Here is a 16,671-nt window from a genome sequence, read left to right on the forward strand (position 1 = left end):
TAATTCATATCTCTCTGCTAAAGCTCACCAATTCAATGCCTTTGTTGTAGATTTCTTTTAAATCATTCTATAGACTGTGGAAGAGCTGGAAAGATAAGAAAAACAATTTGTCATAAATTGTTAGCCTAAATTACATAAGTATGCTACCAGCACTACTTTCTGGTGGTACTAGTGAACAGTTCTCTAGTATGCATTCATTCATCAATTTTCCAAGCCTGCTTGTCCTGAGCAGGGTTGTTAGGATCCTTTCTCAGTAAGCAATCAGGGGCAAGGGAGGAACAATCCCTGGATAGGGAGCCAGTCCGTCACAGGATGAGCATACTCACACACAAACACACACTAGGGCAGATTTAGCAATGACAATTCATCTAACCTGCATGTCTTTGGACTGCAAGACAATGTGGATATGGGAAGAACATGCAAACTCCATGCAGGAAGCACCAAGAACAGAAACCCCAGTTTCCATGTTGCAAGACAGTAGCACTACCACTGTACCACCATGCCAATAATCATCAGATGCAAAAACTAGCAGATACCCATTACACTACAATTACATCACCCTGGCGCTGTTTTCAGGGTGCCAGATGTAAATGTTTTAGACTCCCTTATCAAGAATCCGAAACAAAATCTCGAGTTTCTTCTCCATAATGAGGCTTTAATCTCCTCCAATTTCTGTCTTTAATATAAGGTACTTCTTGTCCTCAGAATTTCATTTTGTTACTTGAAACCTTCTCTGGCAACAGGCATGCTGTCACAATTATTAATTGGAAAACTGGTACTGCAACTGTATAAAATAACTTGAGGCTTTAGAGTTGATTACTGCCCTCCTCAAGTCTGTTTCCTGCCTTGTGCCCGTTTCTCCTGAGTTAGGCTCCAGCCCCCTGCAACCATGAATTGGAATAAACTGTTTTAAAATGAGTGACTGACTGAATGTGTTTACATGTTATTTGATGTTGTACTATACGTTAATTACATGCAAACATGTAAAACAATAATAACCATCTTTTTTCTTTTCAGTGATACAAATCTGCAAAGCAAAACACTATTAACTACAATAGTGTCAACTGCTGGTCCAGTATCAAGGCAAGTACTGCTACATTAAACTTTCGATAAGCAATTTACTCTCCAGAACAATACAGCATGTACTCAGTCTACCTCATTCGGATAATAAGATGTCAGGTTCTAAAATGTAATATACTATTTCTCAAGATGATTCCTGACTCTTCTTGAACTAGACTAGAACATCTAAGTGTAAGGACCATGAAGAAACAATGGATTATAAAAATAAAAAAATCATTTGTACGTAGAACAAAAATTTATACCAAAAATTAGAAGCATTTAGATAACTCACAAATCTTAACAAAAGAAGAATTAAATGATAAAAATTGATTATGGAGGACAATTATGATTTATGAAAGATAAACCAACAGTTCAACCTGTAATTATCACAATTATTAATGTGATGAACAATTAAAAGAGATACAGTTGCTTAGTGATAAGTTCTATTCTGCCATATCTCCAAGAGACTGGGTTTGAATCCCGGCCTGGTCACTGTTTTTGTGAGGTTTATACAATTCTTCGTTTTGCATAGATTTTTCTCTATATGTTAAGATTTTCATGCCACATTCCAAATGGGTGCACATTAGGATAATTGTCAACTTTAAATAGTAAGAGTGCCACACAATGGACTGTCCCTTCAGAACTCCCCACACTTTCCATTTATGCCTCAGAAGTACTGTATACATTTCATTATAATATAGTTAAAATTTATAGCCATCTAACATTCAATAACAAATAAACTGAATTGTATGGTATGCACTTAGAAATACTGTATATACACATTCAAAGTTGTAATATACAACATATGCATATTCATGTACAGTACCTATATATGTACCTGTGACTTTCCACATACAGAAAAATGCCAAGGATGCCACAAGCATGAAAAATGATGAGTTTATTAAATAGGACACACAAGAAATGCTTACAAGGGGTACCATAAAGTAGTGAAGTAAACAAATGTTAAACAATGCCCTTCTGCCACTTAGTACCTTCATAGGTCTGATAGGTTGGCGTATCTACATGTTCACCTCATAGGTACCATTAAGAACATCCTTTGTGACCTCTTGTCTCTCTGTCTGTCTCTCTCAAGCCTTTGGTGTTTTCGCTTCAAACTCTGTTCCTGACTCCAGGTGTGATCTGAATTGTGCCCTAAGACAGTCTTAAAATACTCTTCTTTTTAGGGTTCAAGTCAGGTCCAGAAGGCACTGTCCAGGGTCAGAGCAGAGCATAGCAGAGAGCAGCACCTTGGCACAGTGGATATTGGTGCTCACAGCTGATATGCCTTTGTTCAAATTCTGTCTTCAAAGCATTCCATTTGAGATATGATTGTTCCTCTTATATTTTTATGGATTTATTCACTGGTCTCTTACTTTTTCCCTCAATTCAAAAATTTGATCTTGGTTGATTGGTGAATTTAAATTTTTCTGGAGTGAGTGTTTTATGGCTGTAGCTAGGAACTGATGCACCATCCAGGGCAGATTTATATGTGATGCGTAATACTTCCTTGCTTGAACCCTAATTTGGACTAAGTGGCCCAGACAATAAATGAAATATTAAGTTTTTAATTTGCAGTATCAAAATGTATCTTTTCAAAAAAAATGCATAACTAACATTTGATAGATGGTAGGCAAAATGTCGTGCATAGCACCACCCAACTGACTTATCTGTATTTTTGAATTAAATATCAATTTAATTGGAGAGAATCCTCTTTAATAAAATCCCTGTGTGCGTCCAGGTGTCCGTGTGTGTGTGTCTTCTAGTGAAGTGCGCATGTGCGGGGCTTCTGGTGAAGTGCGCATGCGTGGGGCACGGTGTGATGCGCGATATTACTGTCAGAGACAGTTAGAGGCGTTTAATGGAAATACAAACCAGTATTGCTGCAAGAGGAAATTAAAGGTACACAATACAGTGACGCATATTACAGCCACATACAAGCCAGTATTACTGTCAAAGGAGATTAAAGGCATATTACCGACGCGCATGCCTGTATTACCGCCAGAGAAAATTAAAGGTATATTACGGACGTACAAGCCAGCGGACGTACAAGACAGTATTACTGTCACAGAAAATTAAAGACACACAATACACGGTGGCAGCCCACGAAGAACGGTCAGCTCAGCAAGTAAACATCAACAAAAGAAAGGCTGAAAGAAAGAAAAATACGACCAACAAAAAGAATGAGGGCAAAATCCCTTGCCATTTAATATAGACTGTTCCTACTAATGTTTATGCACTACTGTTCTAGCGCCCGTTATTGTAATGGGCTAAATGACTAGTCATTAATAATAAATTAATAATAATTAAACTTGTGGTTATTTTTTTTTATGATTTTTACAGAGAATTAAAAGAACAACAGCTGGAGCAATATTTGCAAACTTTCACCAACAAGCTTGGAGCAAAAGTCGAGGCACGCACAAATCAGCTGAACCTGGTAGCCAAGTCTGATGGCAAAAATCTAATAATGGAACTTATTTAATTTATTATTTATGATGTATAATCATTTTTATTTGGCATTCAGCCTTTGTGCTTAGAATAATGTATTGAATCAGTTCATTTAAATTACTACATGTAAATTTTAATTATTACACTTTTTTAACGTTATGTTTTTGTAGTATAGTTTATTCAAGTCTGTTCTAAATATTGGACAATTTTATTTTTAATAAATAACTTTAAACACAACTAGAAGTTATTCTTTGTAGGTTTTGTTAAGATGGCTCCTTTAAATTATAAGTATACTTTGTCAATGTAACGTTTGCTCTCATATTGTGTAGAACAAGTAATAAAATTCTGAAGTTAGTTTTGACTACATACTGCCCATCACAGAAGACTTTTGAAGTTTACCTAAGCATATGTTGAATAATACTTCACGTACAGTACATTAGCATATGTAACACATATTTGATCATGTCTTAAATTGTCTTGTGATGTAGTTTGATTAGCTTGCCTTTCCTTTACTTTCAAAAGAATGGAGGAATACTTTCACAGTGAGACAAAGGGCTTCACTGGACCAAGGCTAGAAAAATAAGAAGCCTTCAGCAGGTTGCGTAGTGAATTTGTCTCTTAATGCTGTCCAAAATAAAATAAAAACGATGATGTTGCATTTTAAGTAACTGCCCATATATTATCACAATGAGACATAATATCTACAGTACTTTGCCCTCTTTAAGCAGCAGTATGCTAAACAAGAATAGCCCCTCTTATTCAAAACTGACATGCTTTCCAAACACCCATGAACTCTGAGAAAAGAAGAACTAAAGTCTTAATGCAAATAATATGATTCTGCCACATTAATGCAAGTTACTTCATAAATTGTTTTATGTTTCATCCATTCATATTTCATTTTACTCAAAATAATTAAGACTCTGTTGCACTCTTTTATCCCTTTTCTAAACAACAAGAAAGAATATGTCTCCTTGCATATACTTACCTTAGCTTCTTTAGAGTTTTCATCATAAAAAATTGTTGTATAACATCTGAAAAACATATTGAAGTGATTAAACTTTTCTTTTGCATGTTCACTTGCATGCTGATGACAACATGCAATTTATTTTAAACCAGCTTCTTAGTACTTTTTGTGAATATACTGTTGATATATTTAACATACACTACCACTTTTTCACTAAATCGGACATTTGGCAGCACATATCTACTGGACAAATGCAGATGGCTCTGCTTGATTGGAATTTTCTCTTGAGCACTTACGGCTTTATTTCCCTTGTACATAAATTGTTATTTGTATGCACTGTGTTGTATGATCCCTGCTAAGAGTGTGACTATTATAAAATAATTTCTGTGATGATCACAATGACTGACTAGCAGCCTAAACACAAATTAATTTCAGTAGGGTTGGACCAGGAAAAAAAAACAGTGTTTTTTTCTTTCCTTTAATAATTAAGAGCAAAAAGCAAACTTATAAGCAGGAAACAAGCAAAGATTAAAAAAAATAAATAATAAGAAAACTAGCGAACTAAACCTAAAAGCAAAGATTAAAATATTGTCAAGAGCCGTGATAACAAGAAAATGTCACTAATCAAAATAAAAAAATGTGAAACCAGTGAATTTGTTTTTCAGTTTATTCCAAAACTAACAAGACACTTGCAGCCATGTTGCTGTCCTACTATATACAGTCATAGAAATTACAGCATGATTATGTCAACAGCAATGAGTGGAAAACTGCTTTTTTATGAAAACATATCTGTTAATTATACTGCTGTATTCCTGATCAACTTTTTAATCTCATTTGGAAAATATTTCCCTCATAAATGTAGCTAGATCACATGTAGCCTATTATTTATAACCTTTTCCTTTCCGATTGTTTAGTATATTTAACCTCACTTTACTTAAGAAGAACCACTAAGGTCTCCAGTTGGTTAAGCCTTTCAGTCTAAGCTCTCTGTGCTATGTGAGAACATATTTACTATCTTTGTCTTTCCTTTTTTATATTTTTGTGTTTCCCATATTCTTCTGTACTACTTTGAATTTATTACTTTTTTTTATGTACGAAAACATGTTTTGTGTATACTGTATGTATAATCTTATTGTTGAAGTAAATATTTAAAATAAAAAAGCAAACTACAGCATATAGCCAAGCTCAGAATGCCACTATGATGACATCACCAAAAAACTGCTTAATAGAAAAACATGAGAAATTAATTAAAACTCTAAAATAATGCTTCAACAGTAATCCTGATAATCTATAACCAATAATTACAGCACAATTTTCCAGATTATTGCAGATTTTTTGTGCATCATTGCTCTAATGTAGATTTACATTCTTTCTCTTTTATAGTTTCAGGTATAGTTGATACTATCCAGTTGTTCAAATTTTAATTTTCTTGGCCTTTTAATGCACATTCCTGCGTATCAAGGGTTCTTAATCATAATCCATGGGGCAAATGTGGACATGTTTTAGAGGCTGGTGCTCACTTCACTTTGGGTGAATATTTCTGTCAATCTGTCATTATTTTTTTATATATTCTGTCTAAAAGCAGAAAATCTGTTATTTTTATAATTATGATATTACAGTCTATACATACAGTACACACACAAATACCTAATACTCCATATTCAAGCATGAATACTCTGTGACAATTTTGGCAGTTTATAGGAAACTAATAATGAAAATCCAGGGGGATCTATATGTTTAGCCATATTTTTAATATTTACTATTTCATTTCATTTGCTCAGTTCTACTCCTTGCTGTCCTGCACTGAAACTACCACAGGTTGTGAAAGCAGTTCTCCAAGGTACACTACTAACACCCCATCTCTCAGGGCGTGAGGAGAACTTTTTAACTGGCCAATGGGCCTTACTAGTGATTTTAACTTGGATGCACAGTGTAGACGCTCCAGAGGACGTTGGGCATCCCACCCAGGACAGAGCTGGGGCATTAGCTGGTCGGGATGCCTTATGATCCCCGTACTTGATGGGTTTCCCGAAGATCACAAGAATTGGCAGGAGAACATGACAAAGAGCAGTTCATCCCCCACTTTAACAGGTGGCAGTGTCCCTTATATAGAGTCCCAGTTTGGACACCTGCAGAGCTGCATGGAAGTTCGAGTCTGGAGGAGCAGCCCTGTAGGGGTCTTTGCTGGACGATAGAGGGCACTGCCAGGGGAGAATCTCCCTGGCTTTCTCACAACCCAGAAATGCTTCCAACTGGCTACGTCACATCACCAGAAGCACTCTGGGGTCCTCAATAAAAGAGGCCGCACTGCTTTGTCCAGGCGGGTTGAACCTGGGAGCAGAGACAGGCAACACTAGACTGGAGGGGTAAGAGTGTGGTGTAGAGAGAGAGATAATGTAGAAGAAACACCTGTCAATAGGTGGTACAAGATATTTTGTAATAAAACACCTGTATTTGAACTCGAGACTGTGTTTTGTGTGTTCGTGTTTAGGTTTGGGGCTCTGTGGCTCCCCCCTAGCTTTCACAACAGCTACAGTGGTGTGAAAAACTATTTGCCCCCTTCCTGATTTCTTATTCTTTTGCATGTTTGTCACACAAAATGTTTCTGATCATCAAACATATTTAACCATTAGTCAAATATAACACAAGTAAACACAAAATGCAGTTTGTAAATGGTGGTTTTTATTATTTAGGGAGAAAAAAAAATCCAAACCTACATGGCCCTGTGTGAAAAAGTAATTGCCCCCTGAACCTAATAACTGGTTGGGCCACCCTTAGCAGCAATAACTGCAATCAAGCGTTTGCGATAACTTGCAATGAGTCTTTTACAGCGCTCTGGAGGAATTTTGGCCCACTCATCTTTGCAAAATTGTTGTAATTCAGCTTTATTTGAGGGTTTTCTAGCATGAACCGCCTTTTTAAGGTCATGCCATAGCATCTCAATTGGATTCAGGTCAGGACTTTGACTAGGCCACTCCAAAGTCTTCATTTTGTTTTTCTTCAGCCATTCAGAGGTGGATTTGCTGGTGTGTTTTGGGTCATTGTCCTGTTGCAGCACCCAAGATCGCTTCAGCTTGAGTTGACAAACAGATGGCCGGACATTCTCCTTCAGGATTTTTTGGTAGACAGTAGAATTCATGGTTCCATCTATCATAGCAAGCCTTCCAGGTCCTGAAGCAGCAAAACAACCCCAGACCATCACACTACCACCACCATATTTTACTGTTGGTATGATGTTCTTTTTCTGAAATGCTGTGTTCCTTTTACGCCAGATGTAACGGGACATTTGCCTTCCAAAAAGTTCAACTTTTGACTCATCAGTCCACAAGGTCTTTTCCCAAAAGTCTTGGCAATCATTGAGATGTTTCTTAGCAAAATTGAGATGAGCCCTAATGTTCTTTTTGCTTAACAGTGGTTTGCGTCTTGGAAATCTGCCATGCAGGCCGTTTTTGCCCAGTCTCTTTCTTATGGTGGAGTCGTGAACACTGACCTTAATTGAGGCAAGTGAGGCCTGCAGTTCTTTAGACGTTGTCCTGGGGTCTTTTGTGACCTCTCGGATGAGTCGTCTCTGCGCTCTTGGGGTAATTTGGGTCGGCCGGCCACTCCTGGGAAGGTTCACCACTGTTCCATGTTTTTGCCATTTGTGGATAATGGCTCTCACTGTGGTTCGCTGGAGTCCCAAAGCTTTAGAAATGGCTTTATAACCTTTACCAGACTGATAGATCTCAATTACTTCTGTTCTCATTTGTTCCTGAATTTCTTTGGATCTTGGCATGATGTCTAGCTTTTGAGGTGCTTTTGGTCTACTTCTCTGTGTCAGGCAGCTCCTATTTAAGTGATTTCTTGATTGAAACAGGTGTGGCAGTAATCAGGCCTGGGGGTGGCTACGGAAATTGAACTCAGGTGTGATACACCACAGTTAGGTTATTTTTTAACAAGGGGGCAATTACTTTTTCACACAGGGCCATGTAGGTTTGGATTTTTTTTCTCCCTAAATAATAAAAACCATCATTTAAAAACTGCATTTTGTGTTTACTTGTGTTATATTTGACTAATGGTTAAATGTGTTTGATGATCAGAAACATTTTGTGTGACAAACATGCAAAAGAATAAGAAATCAGGAAGGGGGCAAATAGTTTTTCACACCACTGTATGTAACTTTTGCTACTCTGGCGGTGATGATGAACATCAATGATTCCAGACGTGGACACTGAATTGAAGAAATGGGACCTGGAGACCTGTTGATGCTTTCTGCATAACTGTCAATACATTATTTTAACTAAAGTAACCAGTCGTGCTGCTTATTGTCATTTCAATCCTACTATTACAATATATATATTTTAACAGACTTTTAGGTGTAATATCTCATCCAGGGTTCCTCCCGTGGCTGGAACTGAAAGTCTTGTTTAATGTTTTTTTTTCCTATTTTGAATCATTGAGGTATGTTCATGTTACTTTTGTTTATTGTCTGCATTGTTTTCTATGCCTCTTCTATGTTTCATGTGTTTTGTATTTGGTTCCACAAAAGGCGGGGCCACCTGCCAATCACTGCCAGGAACTTCCATCTGCCCAATAAACCTGGAGGGTCTTCCACAGTCCCGGGCTGTTCATTTCAAATGCACTTAGGAGTGGTGAGATTTTGTGCTTCTTGTGAATTTAGTGTGCTTGGTGTGCTTTTGATATTTTGCTATGTATTTCAGTTATTCTTGGGATTTCATATTGGGACTTTTTACTTGTTCTGGATTGCCTTCCTGGCAAGTCCTTTTTTGTGCTCAACGTAGCTTCACTGTTTAACAGAACCTTTGAAAGTATTTTTTTTATTTTATAAAGTTTCTACATTGTTTGTATCTATCCAGGGGTTTTGACAGAGTTTCCCCCTCTAGTGAGCATTTTTGGAAGTGCTCTTGGAACCTACATGCTTCGGGGCTATTACATCTTGCCTGAAGAAGGGGCCTAAGTTGTCTTGAAAGCTTGCATATTGTAATCTTTTTAGTTAACCAGTAAAAGGTGTCATTTTGCTTGACTTCTCACTACATCCATAATGGCTAACATAGTATAGCACCCTAGTACTACGGACTTCCAGTCATAACATTAAGAACATATGATTGATTCCATCTATTTTCAACTTGCTTACCTTAGACATTTAATTTTCAGTTCAGCAATAAGGATATTTAAAGAAAGAGAATCCACAACTGATAGGTAAATATACAGCATATAAATTTACGGATTTATGTTATTTATAAGGTGCTTACAGACTGTTAATTACAAGTGTTGCTTTGAACAATGAGGAATAGCACTGAGGATGGAGATATTCACCTGATGTACACTACAAATGAAAAAATATGCCACAAAAAATATAGAGTGTTTAATTAGTTTTAGCATTTTTATATTATCTTGATTTTTTTATTCATTCAAGAAATAGTTCTAGTGTTTGGTACTTAAAAATCATGTACAAATAAATAATTGTTAAGAAAGAGTGTATTTAGAAATGAGCAACATGTTCTTTAAGTGTTTACTGTTGGTTATGTTGTTTTAAAATGTTTCAGAGAAAATCAAGAAGCAAACTTTAATCACTGCCTCAAAATTAAGACATAGTTGTCATGAATAACGAATGACTCCAGTAATACACAAAGACAACTGTTAATTAAGTTATAAATTGCTGCACTGAGAGCTTACATTGTGCGTTCCTTTCCGAAGAACATTTTGCTAAACATTACAGACCTCACTTGTTACAGGATATTACTGATCTTTGTTTTTTTTTTTTTGCCATAACAGTGGTGAAAGTGATTAGTGTTCCTACCACATAACTTGGACCCCCCCTTAGGCCTGAACTGAAATGCTGAAAATCAGGACATGCAAGGAAGCAATAATCTGTTTAGTGTTTTTGAAGCATCAGCAGTATTCTACCACACACAGACACACAAATGCCCAATTATTTCTTTAGAATGGCTTTTATTTTCTTGCATCACTCCCACCTTGTTCAAGTCAGTTCTAAAACATTTTCTTGAATCTAACTTTCTGGTTGTGTGTTTGCCAAGATTTGATACAGCATGATCAAAAGCAGAAAAATACCTGAGGCTGTACACAACCCAATGTATGTACTCAGAAGTCAATAGGGTTTTAATAAATAAACATCTAAAGGTGCAATAAAGTACTTGCACTTGCCAATATCCACAAACATTAATTTTGAAAAGAAATTTGATTTATTTAAGTAGTCAAAAGACTATTCAGACCTATGCAGTATGTAAGCATCTTTAAAGTCTTCTGCGTTTAACTCTGTATAATCTACAGAAAAAATTCCTTTTATGGAATAGCACTAATGATGAGACACAATGCCCATAGCATTTGCAATAAAATATGCCTCTATCATTTGTGGGACATGGCCGGCCTTTTATCCCAGCCAATACCCCCAGGCCGCCAGGTGGAGCCCTTCATGCAACATAGAGGTGCCCCGAGTTCCAGCAGGGCATCATGGACAGTGCAGTTTTTCATCACAGCACTGCTGGATACCAGGGGAACCTCCAGGGGACGCTGCAGGAAGGTCCAGAGACTATTATGTGCCCTATAACCCAGAAGTACGTCGTAGTCATAGCGACAGGAAGAATGACGTGCTTCCGGGGTGAAGAACAAGAGTTTTTATAGGACCCGGAAGTGTTCCTAGTCACGTGGACAGAGAAGGCAAAACACTTCCGGGTCAAGGACTATAAAAGGACTATGGGAAATCCCAGACGTCGAGCTGAGCTGAGCTGGGTGGCAACGCGTCTGGGAGTGTGGAGGATTGTATTGATTGATTGATTGATTATTTGTGTATTATATGAGTATTGTGGAGAGGAGGGTGCTTTGTGCACTGTATTGTCCGAATAAATATAATTATTGGACTTTTACCTGGTGTCTGGAGTCAAGTCAGAGGGTTCAAGAGGACGACAGCACCCTCCATCTGTCACAAATTTCACTCACCAATCTTTTCACCTCACTATTCAGATTTGGGTGAAATTTACCTACACTTCTGCCTATCTGATGCACAATCCTTTGGTGAGAATCCAGTGAAGAAACAAACCTGTCACGTATCAACAGTTACCTACAGTGGATGCAGATACACCCTTCTGTTTCTCTTAGGCAAGGTGACAGTAGTACCAGGTGCCAGAGCAGGATACCAAGAACAATATGAGAAAGGGAAAGAGTCAGAGGCAGCTGAGAATACTGATCACAGTACTTTTTTATGAACTACCATATATTTTATCAGTATGACTAACCTAACTAGTCGGTCTGCTAAGAGTATGTTATGAAAGCACACTGGGAGTTTGGGACTAGACCATACTGACACCATGCCATCATACAGCTTCTTTCAAAAAAGCAAGATGTGATAACAGAAGAAGACATCAACAAAACTGAAAACAGGCACAGAACCTGCCTAAAATGACCAATGACAGCAGATGATCATTGGGAAACAGTGAATGGAGGTCACTCTCAGTCAATCAGTCTTTATTTTATACTGACCTTTAACAGCATGCATCGGTAAGGCACCTCACCAGACTAATAAAATTGTAGTATAATACCACATTTAACACCACAGCTATGCAAGATACAGACCACTTATAGACATTAGGTTGAGCTTTGAAGTTTATGCAGCATAGACAGTGTCAAATGGAGCAAAACAAATTCAAAATATTTGTGCTATAAAATTACACAACAGTATACAATGACAGCAATAAACAAATTACTACGAGGTGCTAAACTAATCACTGGGCTCGGCAGCAATCTGAGAAACTGTTGTCAAATTGATGAAGTGTGTCACCTTTCTTCTGAAACCTAGTTGGACTTTATAGGTTCTGTGGTACAAAAAACAGGGGAAGAGGCCGAGAAGTTTATTTTTTCTTTTCACAAGAAATATCTTATGGGTTATTGAGTGTGAGAAGCAGTCACTGCCCACCATGACATTTCTGTTTACCCTCTTGTTGGATTCCTCTTCTTCATGTCATTTCTCACCTTGCTGAAAATCCAAGAAATAAAAAAAACAGCTGAGCTGTGCTTTGAAGGCAGCTGTAAACAGTTTTATGTAATGTTTTCCATAGTGAACACCATCCCTGAGAACAGTACAAATACAAAACATTTGTCTAATTTTTAAACAACACATTTATTTCTGTACCACAGGATGTATCTCAATGTGCTTTACAAGATGAGAAAGAAATAGTTACATTAAAATCTAAGAATAATAATGAATAAATCTCTCTATTATAATAAAAAAATCCTGGGACAAGACGTGACTTTTTCAGAGAGAGAGGGGGCTGGAAATAAAAGACAAAGAGTAGCTGACAAAGTAGAATGTCATAAAGAATTCAAAAATGTTGGCGTGATACAGATACACATGCAGAGCAGGTTCAAGATAATGAAAGTACGAAAATTCGAAAGTCTCAAAAAAATGATAGTAAAGATCGCATTAGTGCAAACAAATGGAAATTATTAGTCGGTGAAATAACAGAACAGCGAAAAGAGATCGAATATATTGTTCGGATTTAAACTTTAAGTCAGAGACTTGTAGATCATCGAATTTGTGTTGCCATCCGGGAAAAGTAGTGTTTCTTACCAATGAAGAGTGGATCCGCAAGAATTAAAAGATTTGTTGTTTGGTGAAAGTGAAATCCACATACGCGAGTGGCAGAGACATGAAGTGGCTGGCGTGTAGCGCAGGCCGGGGGGGTTGGCGAGCGAAGTGAGCAGGGGGCAAAGCCCCTTTGTATACAAGAACACAATACACTCTTACATGAGATAAATATATAATTAATAGAGAAGCAGAGTCTTTATATTGAATTGGCTTTTAGGTCTCTAAGGATGAGTCCAGAAGGTCTGATGGCTGGGAGAACGTAAAAAAATTCAGATGTAAGCGTCAGCAGGCTTTACACCCTAGGAACCAAGTTACCTCAACTATTCTATAACATTTCAGTAATTATTTACTGCTCTGATGCTGATCTTTCTAATCATAAAAAAGGTCATTACAATAGCAATTGACAAGAACAAATCATAATTAATTGCAGAATTGCACTATTTGAGGGTTCCTCTGGAGTTCCTCTTTCTCTTGCATGATTTGGCTCAAAAACTAATCAGCACATCGTCATCTCATAACAGACTCAAGTTTTGACTTTGGTATTTTTCCATCCAGCCGTTTCATCTCTAGACCATCCTCAAGAAACTGTGACACACAGACAGACACACACCCATCATGGAGATATCAATGTTTCGCTATCAGGGGACCCTAAAACATCGAGATCCGTCAAAAACCGGAGATCGAAAATTTTGATGAATCTAAAGCTTTCACTCCTCCCCCATAGACAATAGGTTATGGTGGGAGAGGGTGCAAAGCAAAAATAATTAGTCAGTTATCTTAGCTCCTCGATCACGCTGCCTGCCCGCAGTAACTGCAAAGTTAAAATTCTGTACGCCTGATCAGTTTTCCAGGTCTTGTTCTGACTTGAGATTGAGCTGCCCAAAATATTACCTGTTGAATGTAGCTGGATGCACAGAAAAGCATTTTGACAATCACCTTGTTGTAGCGAAGGGGCATCCCTAAGCTTTGCCATCTCTGCTCAACGAGACCAAATGCTGTAAGAAAAATTAGTTACTCAAGTGTGAAATGTGGACATGGCAGGCAAAGCCTTCAGGTTGATTGTGTTGAATCATCATGGACAGTCTGAGCGACACATATGAAAATGTGTTTAAAGCCTGTATGTCAATCTGCGTTAGGAGCCTTAGGCACATTACATTAACCAGATTACCATGGTTTAGCCCTGCCAAGCCACTTCAGACAGACTCGGGATAATCAGCCTGGCTGCTAGTCACCTTCAAGCATACGGCTTAGATGGGCATATTTGCTTAGCTTAGCGAAGCAAGACAAACAGAAAGCCTCAATTGTGACTGTTGTCAGGAGCTAATACATTGACCTCTTGGTCATCTAAATGCCATGTCCTTTTGAGAAGACCATACTTAGCACAACCATCTCATGCCCTAAATCATAATTGCATAGAATGTGTTTCATAGTAGCCACTTTTCCAAATTATATCATAATTAAGAAACAAGTACATACAGACAATAGAGGAAAATGTACAGAGTGATGCATAAAAGTCCAGAAAGTGAGAGATTATGAACATGTTAATTTATTTAAAAAGCTGTCATCAATTTAAAGGTGATCAATAAGATAGACTCATGGCCTGAGAACGGAAGCGAGCTCCATAGTGTGGATACTAAATTACTAGTAAAAGGTGAGGCTTTGAAGACAGAGAAGCATTTATTCTGTAAAACAGGTTTAGAGAACCTGGTGATTTATTACAGGGTTGCATAACCATTAACAGCATTTTTGGGTGCAATGCTGGATGAAGTGTTAGTCCAGCCCAGCAATAAATGTGAGCCATAACATTCAGATGGAAGTCATTTTTGTTTACTGACTACAACAATGGCAGAGATGTCGCATTTTTATTTATTACATTTTATTATCATGAGTTATATTCAATGATGGCTTATAAAATGGAATGTAGTGCTAAGTATTACTTGTAGGACAGACTGTCATTACCCATTCTTTTGCTATTGGCTAGAACACAGGTCCTGGCTTAAAAGCGAATGCTTATTGCCAGCTACAACGTCTCAGTCTCAGTGTGGCTGAGGATGAAGCAATCCCATTAATCCAAAGGGCAACTGTGCTGTACTGGAATGGTGGAATACTTGTCTGTATTGGAGTTGGATGAGGTTGCCATTAGCCCAGCCTTGCTGAGGAATAGAATGAGCAAGTGAGTGACTGTATGTAAAAACCTGACTAACAGTGGGAGCTGACTCATCACCAGCAGGTCTGACTTTGATAGCAACTGAGGACATTGTGTGTGTAAAAACCTGGAAGAGGAACTGCTGTAACACCCACAACTAGGGGGTGCTATGAAAGGCATATAAGGAGATAAGCTCCTGAAATAAAGAAAGGAACAAATTCTTGCACATATCTGGAGGAAACCGACCAGAAAGGAACAAAGCATCGCTTACCTCAACAATAAGTACAACCACTTTAATTCCAAGAACTACTAATTGTAATTTAATAACTAGAACAAAGCCATCCAATGTATTATGGTATTGATGTCACTGTAACTGAATGTTAATAACCTTGTGAAGGATACATTCTAGCTATTATGAGTTTCTCATCCTAAATCAAGGAAGAAAGTGCTGAGCAGAATCTCACACATGTACACACTCACATACACGCTCAGAGGACTCAGTGTGGAGGGTGGCAAATGAACACCACAGCACAAACATGAGAAACTAAATGACTAAAGAACCTCTTCATCTTAAATACTTGAATTGAAAGATCAACATTCATAAGTTATGTGCTTTTTTGTGTAAAAGGGAGAAAGATCTGTCTAAACCAAGAGATAGAATTCATAAGTTTGGCGTTTTTTTTCTATAGGAGGTTTGTAAAGACAGGAAATAGCACTGCATAAAAATGAAAATATGCAAGGATTTTCATTTCCAGGTTTGCTGCTAACAACTGCTGTCAACTTAGAAATTCCTGTGGATAAAATCTGAGCTGAGCTGATAGGTGACATCATTATTAGAAAGCCTGTTTTTCTTTTATTCAGGAGCTTCATGTTTGTTCCTACCTGCCACAGTAAGGTGATCTGTGGTCAGCTGAGTGTCCTGTTATGTACTGTATATTCTCTACACATACAGTATGCCTAGCCAGTAGTTTGCTAGTATAGACTCTGTTGCCCTAAATGCCAATTTGACCAAATAGAACAGGTTTCTGGTAACAGGTAGCAATGCAGGCACAAGTCCTGCTTTACTTGCATTATTTTGTCTCATTTTTGAGGTCTTTCTGCCATTAGGAGGCAGTGTGAAAGTATGAAAGTGTAAAAGACAGGGGGTGCCACTGAGCCCTTAAATTTAAGACATGCCACACAAAACAGTCCCAGGTGTAAAATAAAGTATTTTATTTTCACAAAATACCTATTTTCCAACCAATCCACAGCCTATCAATAAACAATTGTCTTCTTCCTCCTCCAGATGAGCTTTGCCTTCTGCCTCCTGACTCTGACTCACTGGATGAGGCTGGACAGCTCACTTTTATGTCAGATCAGGGAGTACTTCCAGTATTGGGCCATAGCCCGACGATAACCTCCTGAAACAGGGAGTCCTTCTCCCTGTGGTGCCCTCTGGCAGCACCCAAGGCCCCT

At 37.8% G+C, this 16,671-nt stretch overlaps 1 protein-coding gene across 3 annotated transcripts in view; it reads left to right on the top strand.

Annotated features, from left to right (window-relative positions):
* cfap221 (cilia and flagella associated protein 221) overlaps positions 1-3,741 on the top strand; it is a 66,704-nt gene extending 62,963 nt beyond the window's left edge. For all 3 annotated transcript variants that reach the window (XM_051930948.1, XM_051930947.1, XM_028806907.2), the window contains exons 24-25: positions 1,018-1,083; positions 3,400-3,741. In XM_051930948.1, coding sequence (XP_051786908.1) covers positions 1,018-1,083; positions 3,400-3,538 — 205 coding nt within the window. In that variant the 3' untranslated portion in view covers positions 3,539-3,741. The remainder of the gene's footprint in view (positions 1-1,017; positions 1,084-3,399) is intronic.
* The last annotated feature ends 12,930 nt before the right edge of the window (positions 3,742-16,671 follow it).

This window comes from Erpetoichthys calabaricus, chromosome 8, assembly GCF_900747795.2.
Source record: "Erpetoichthys calabaricus chromosome 8, fErpCal1.3, whole genome shotgun sequence".
NCBI lineage: Eukaryota > Metazoa > Chordata > Cladistia > Polypteriformes > Polypteridae > Erpetoichthys > Erpetoichthys calabaricus.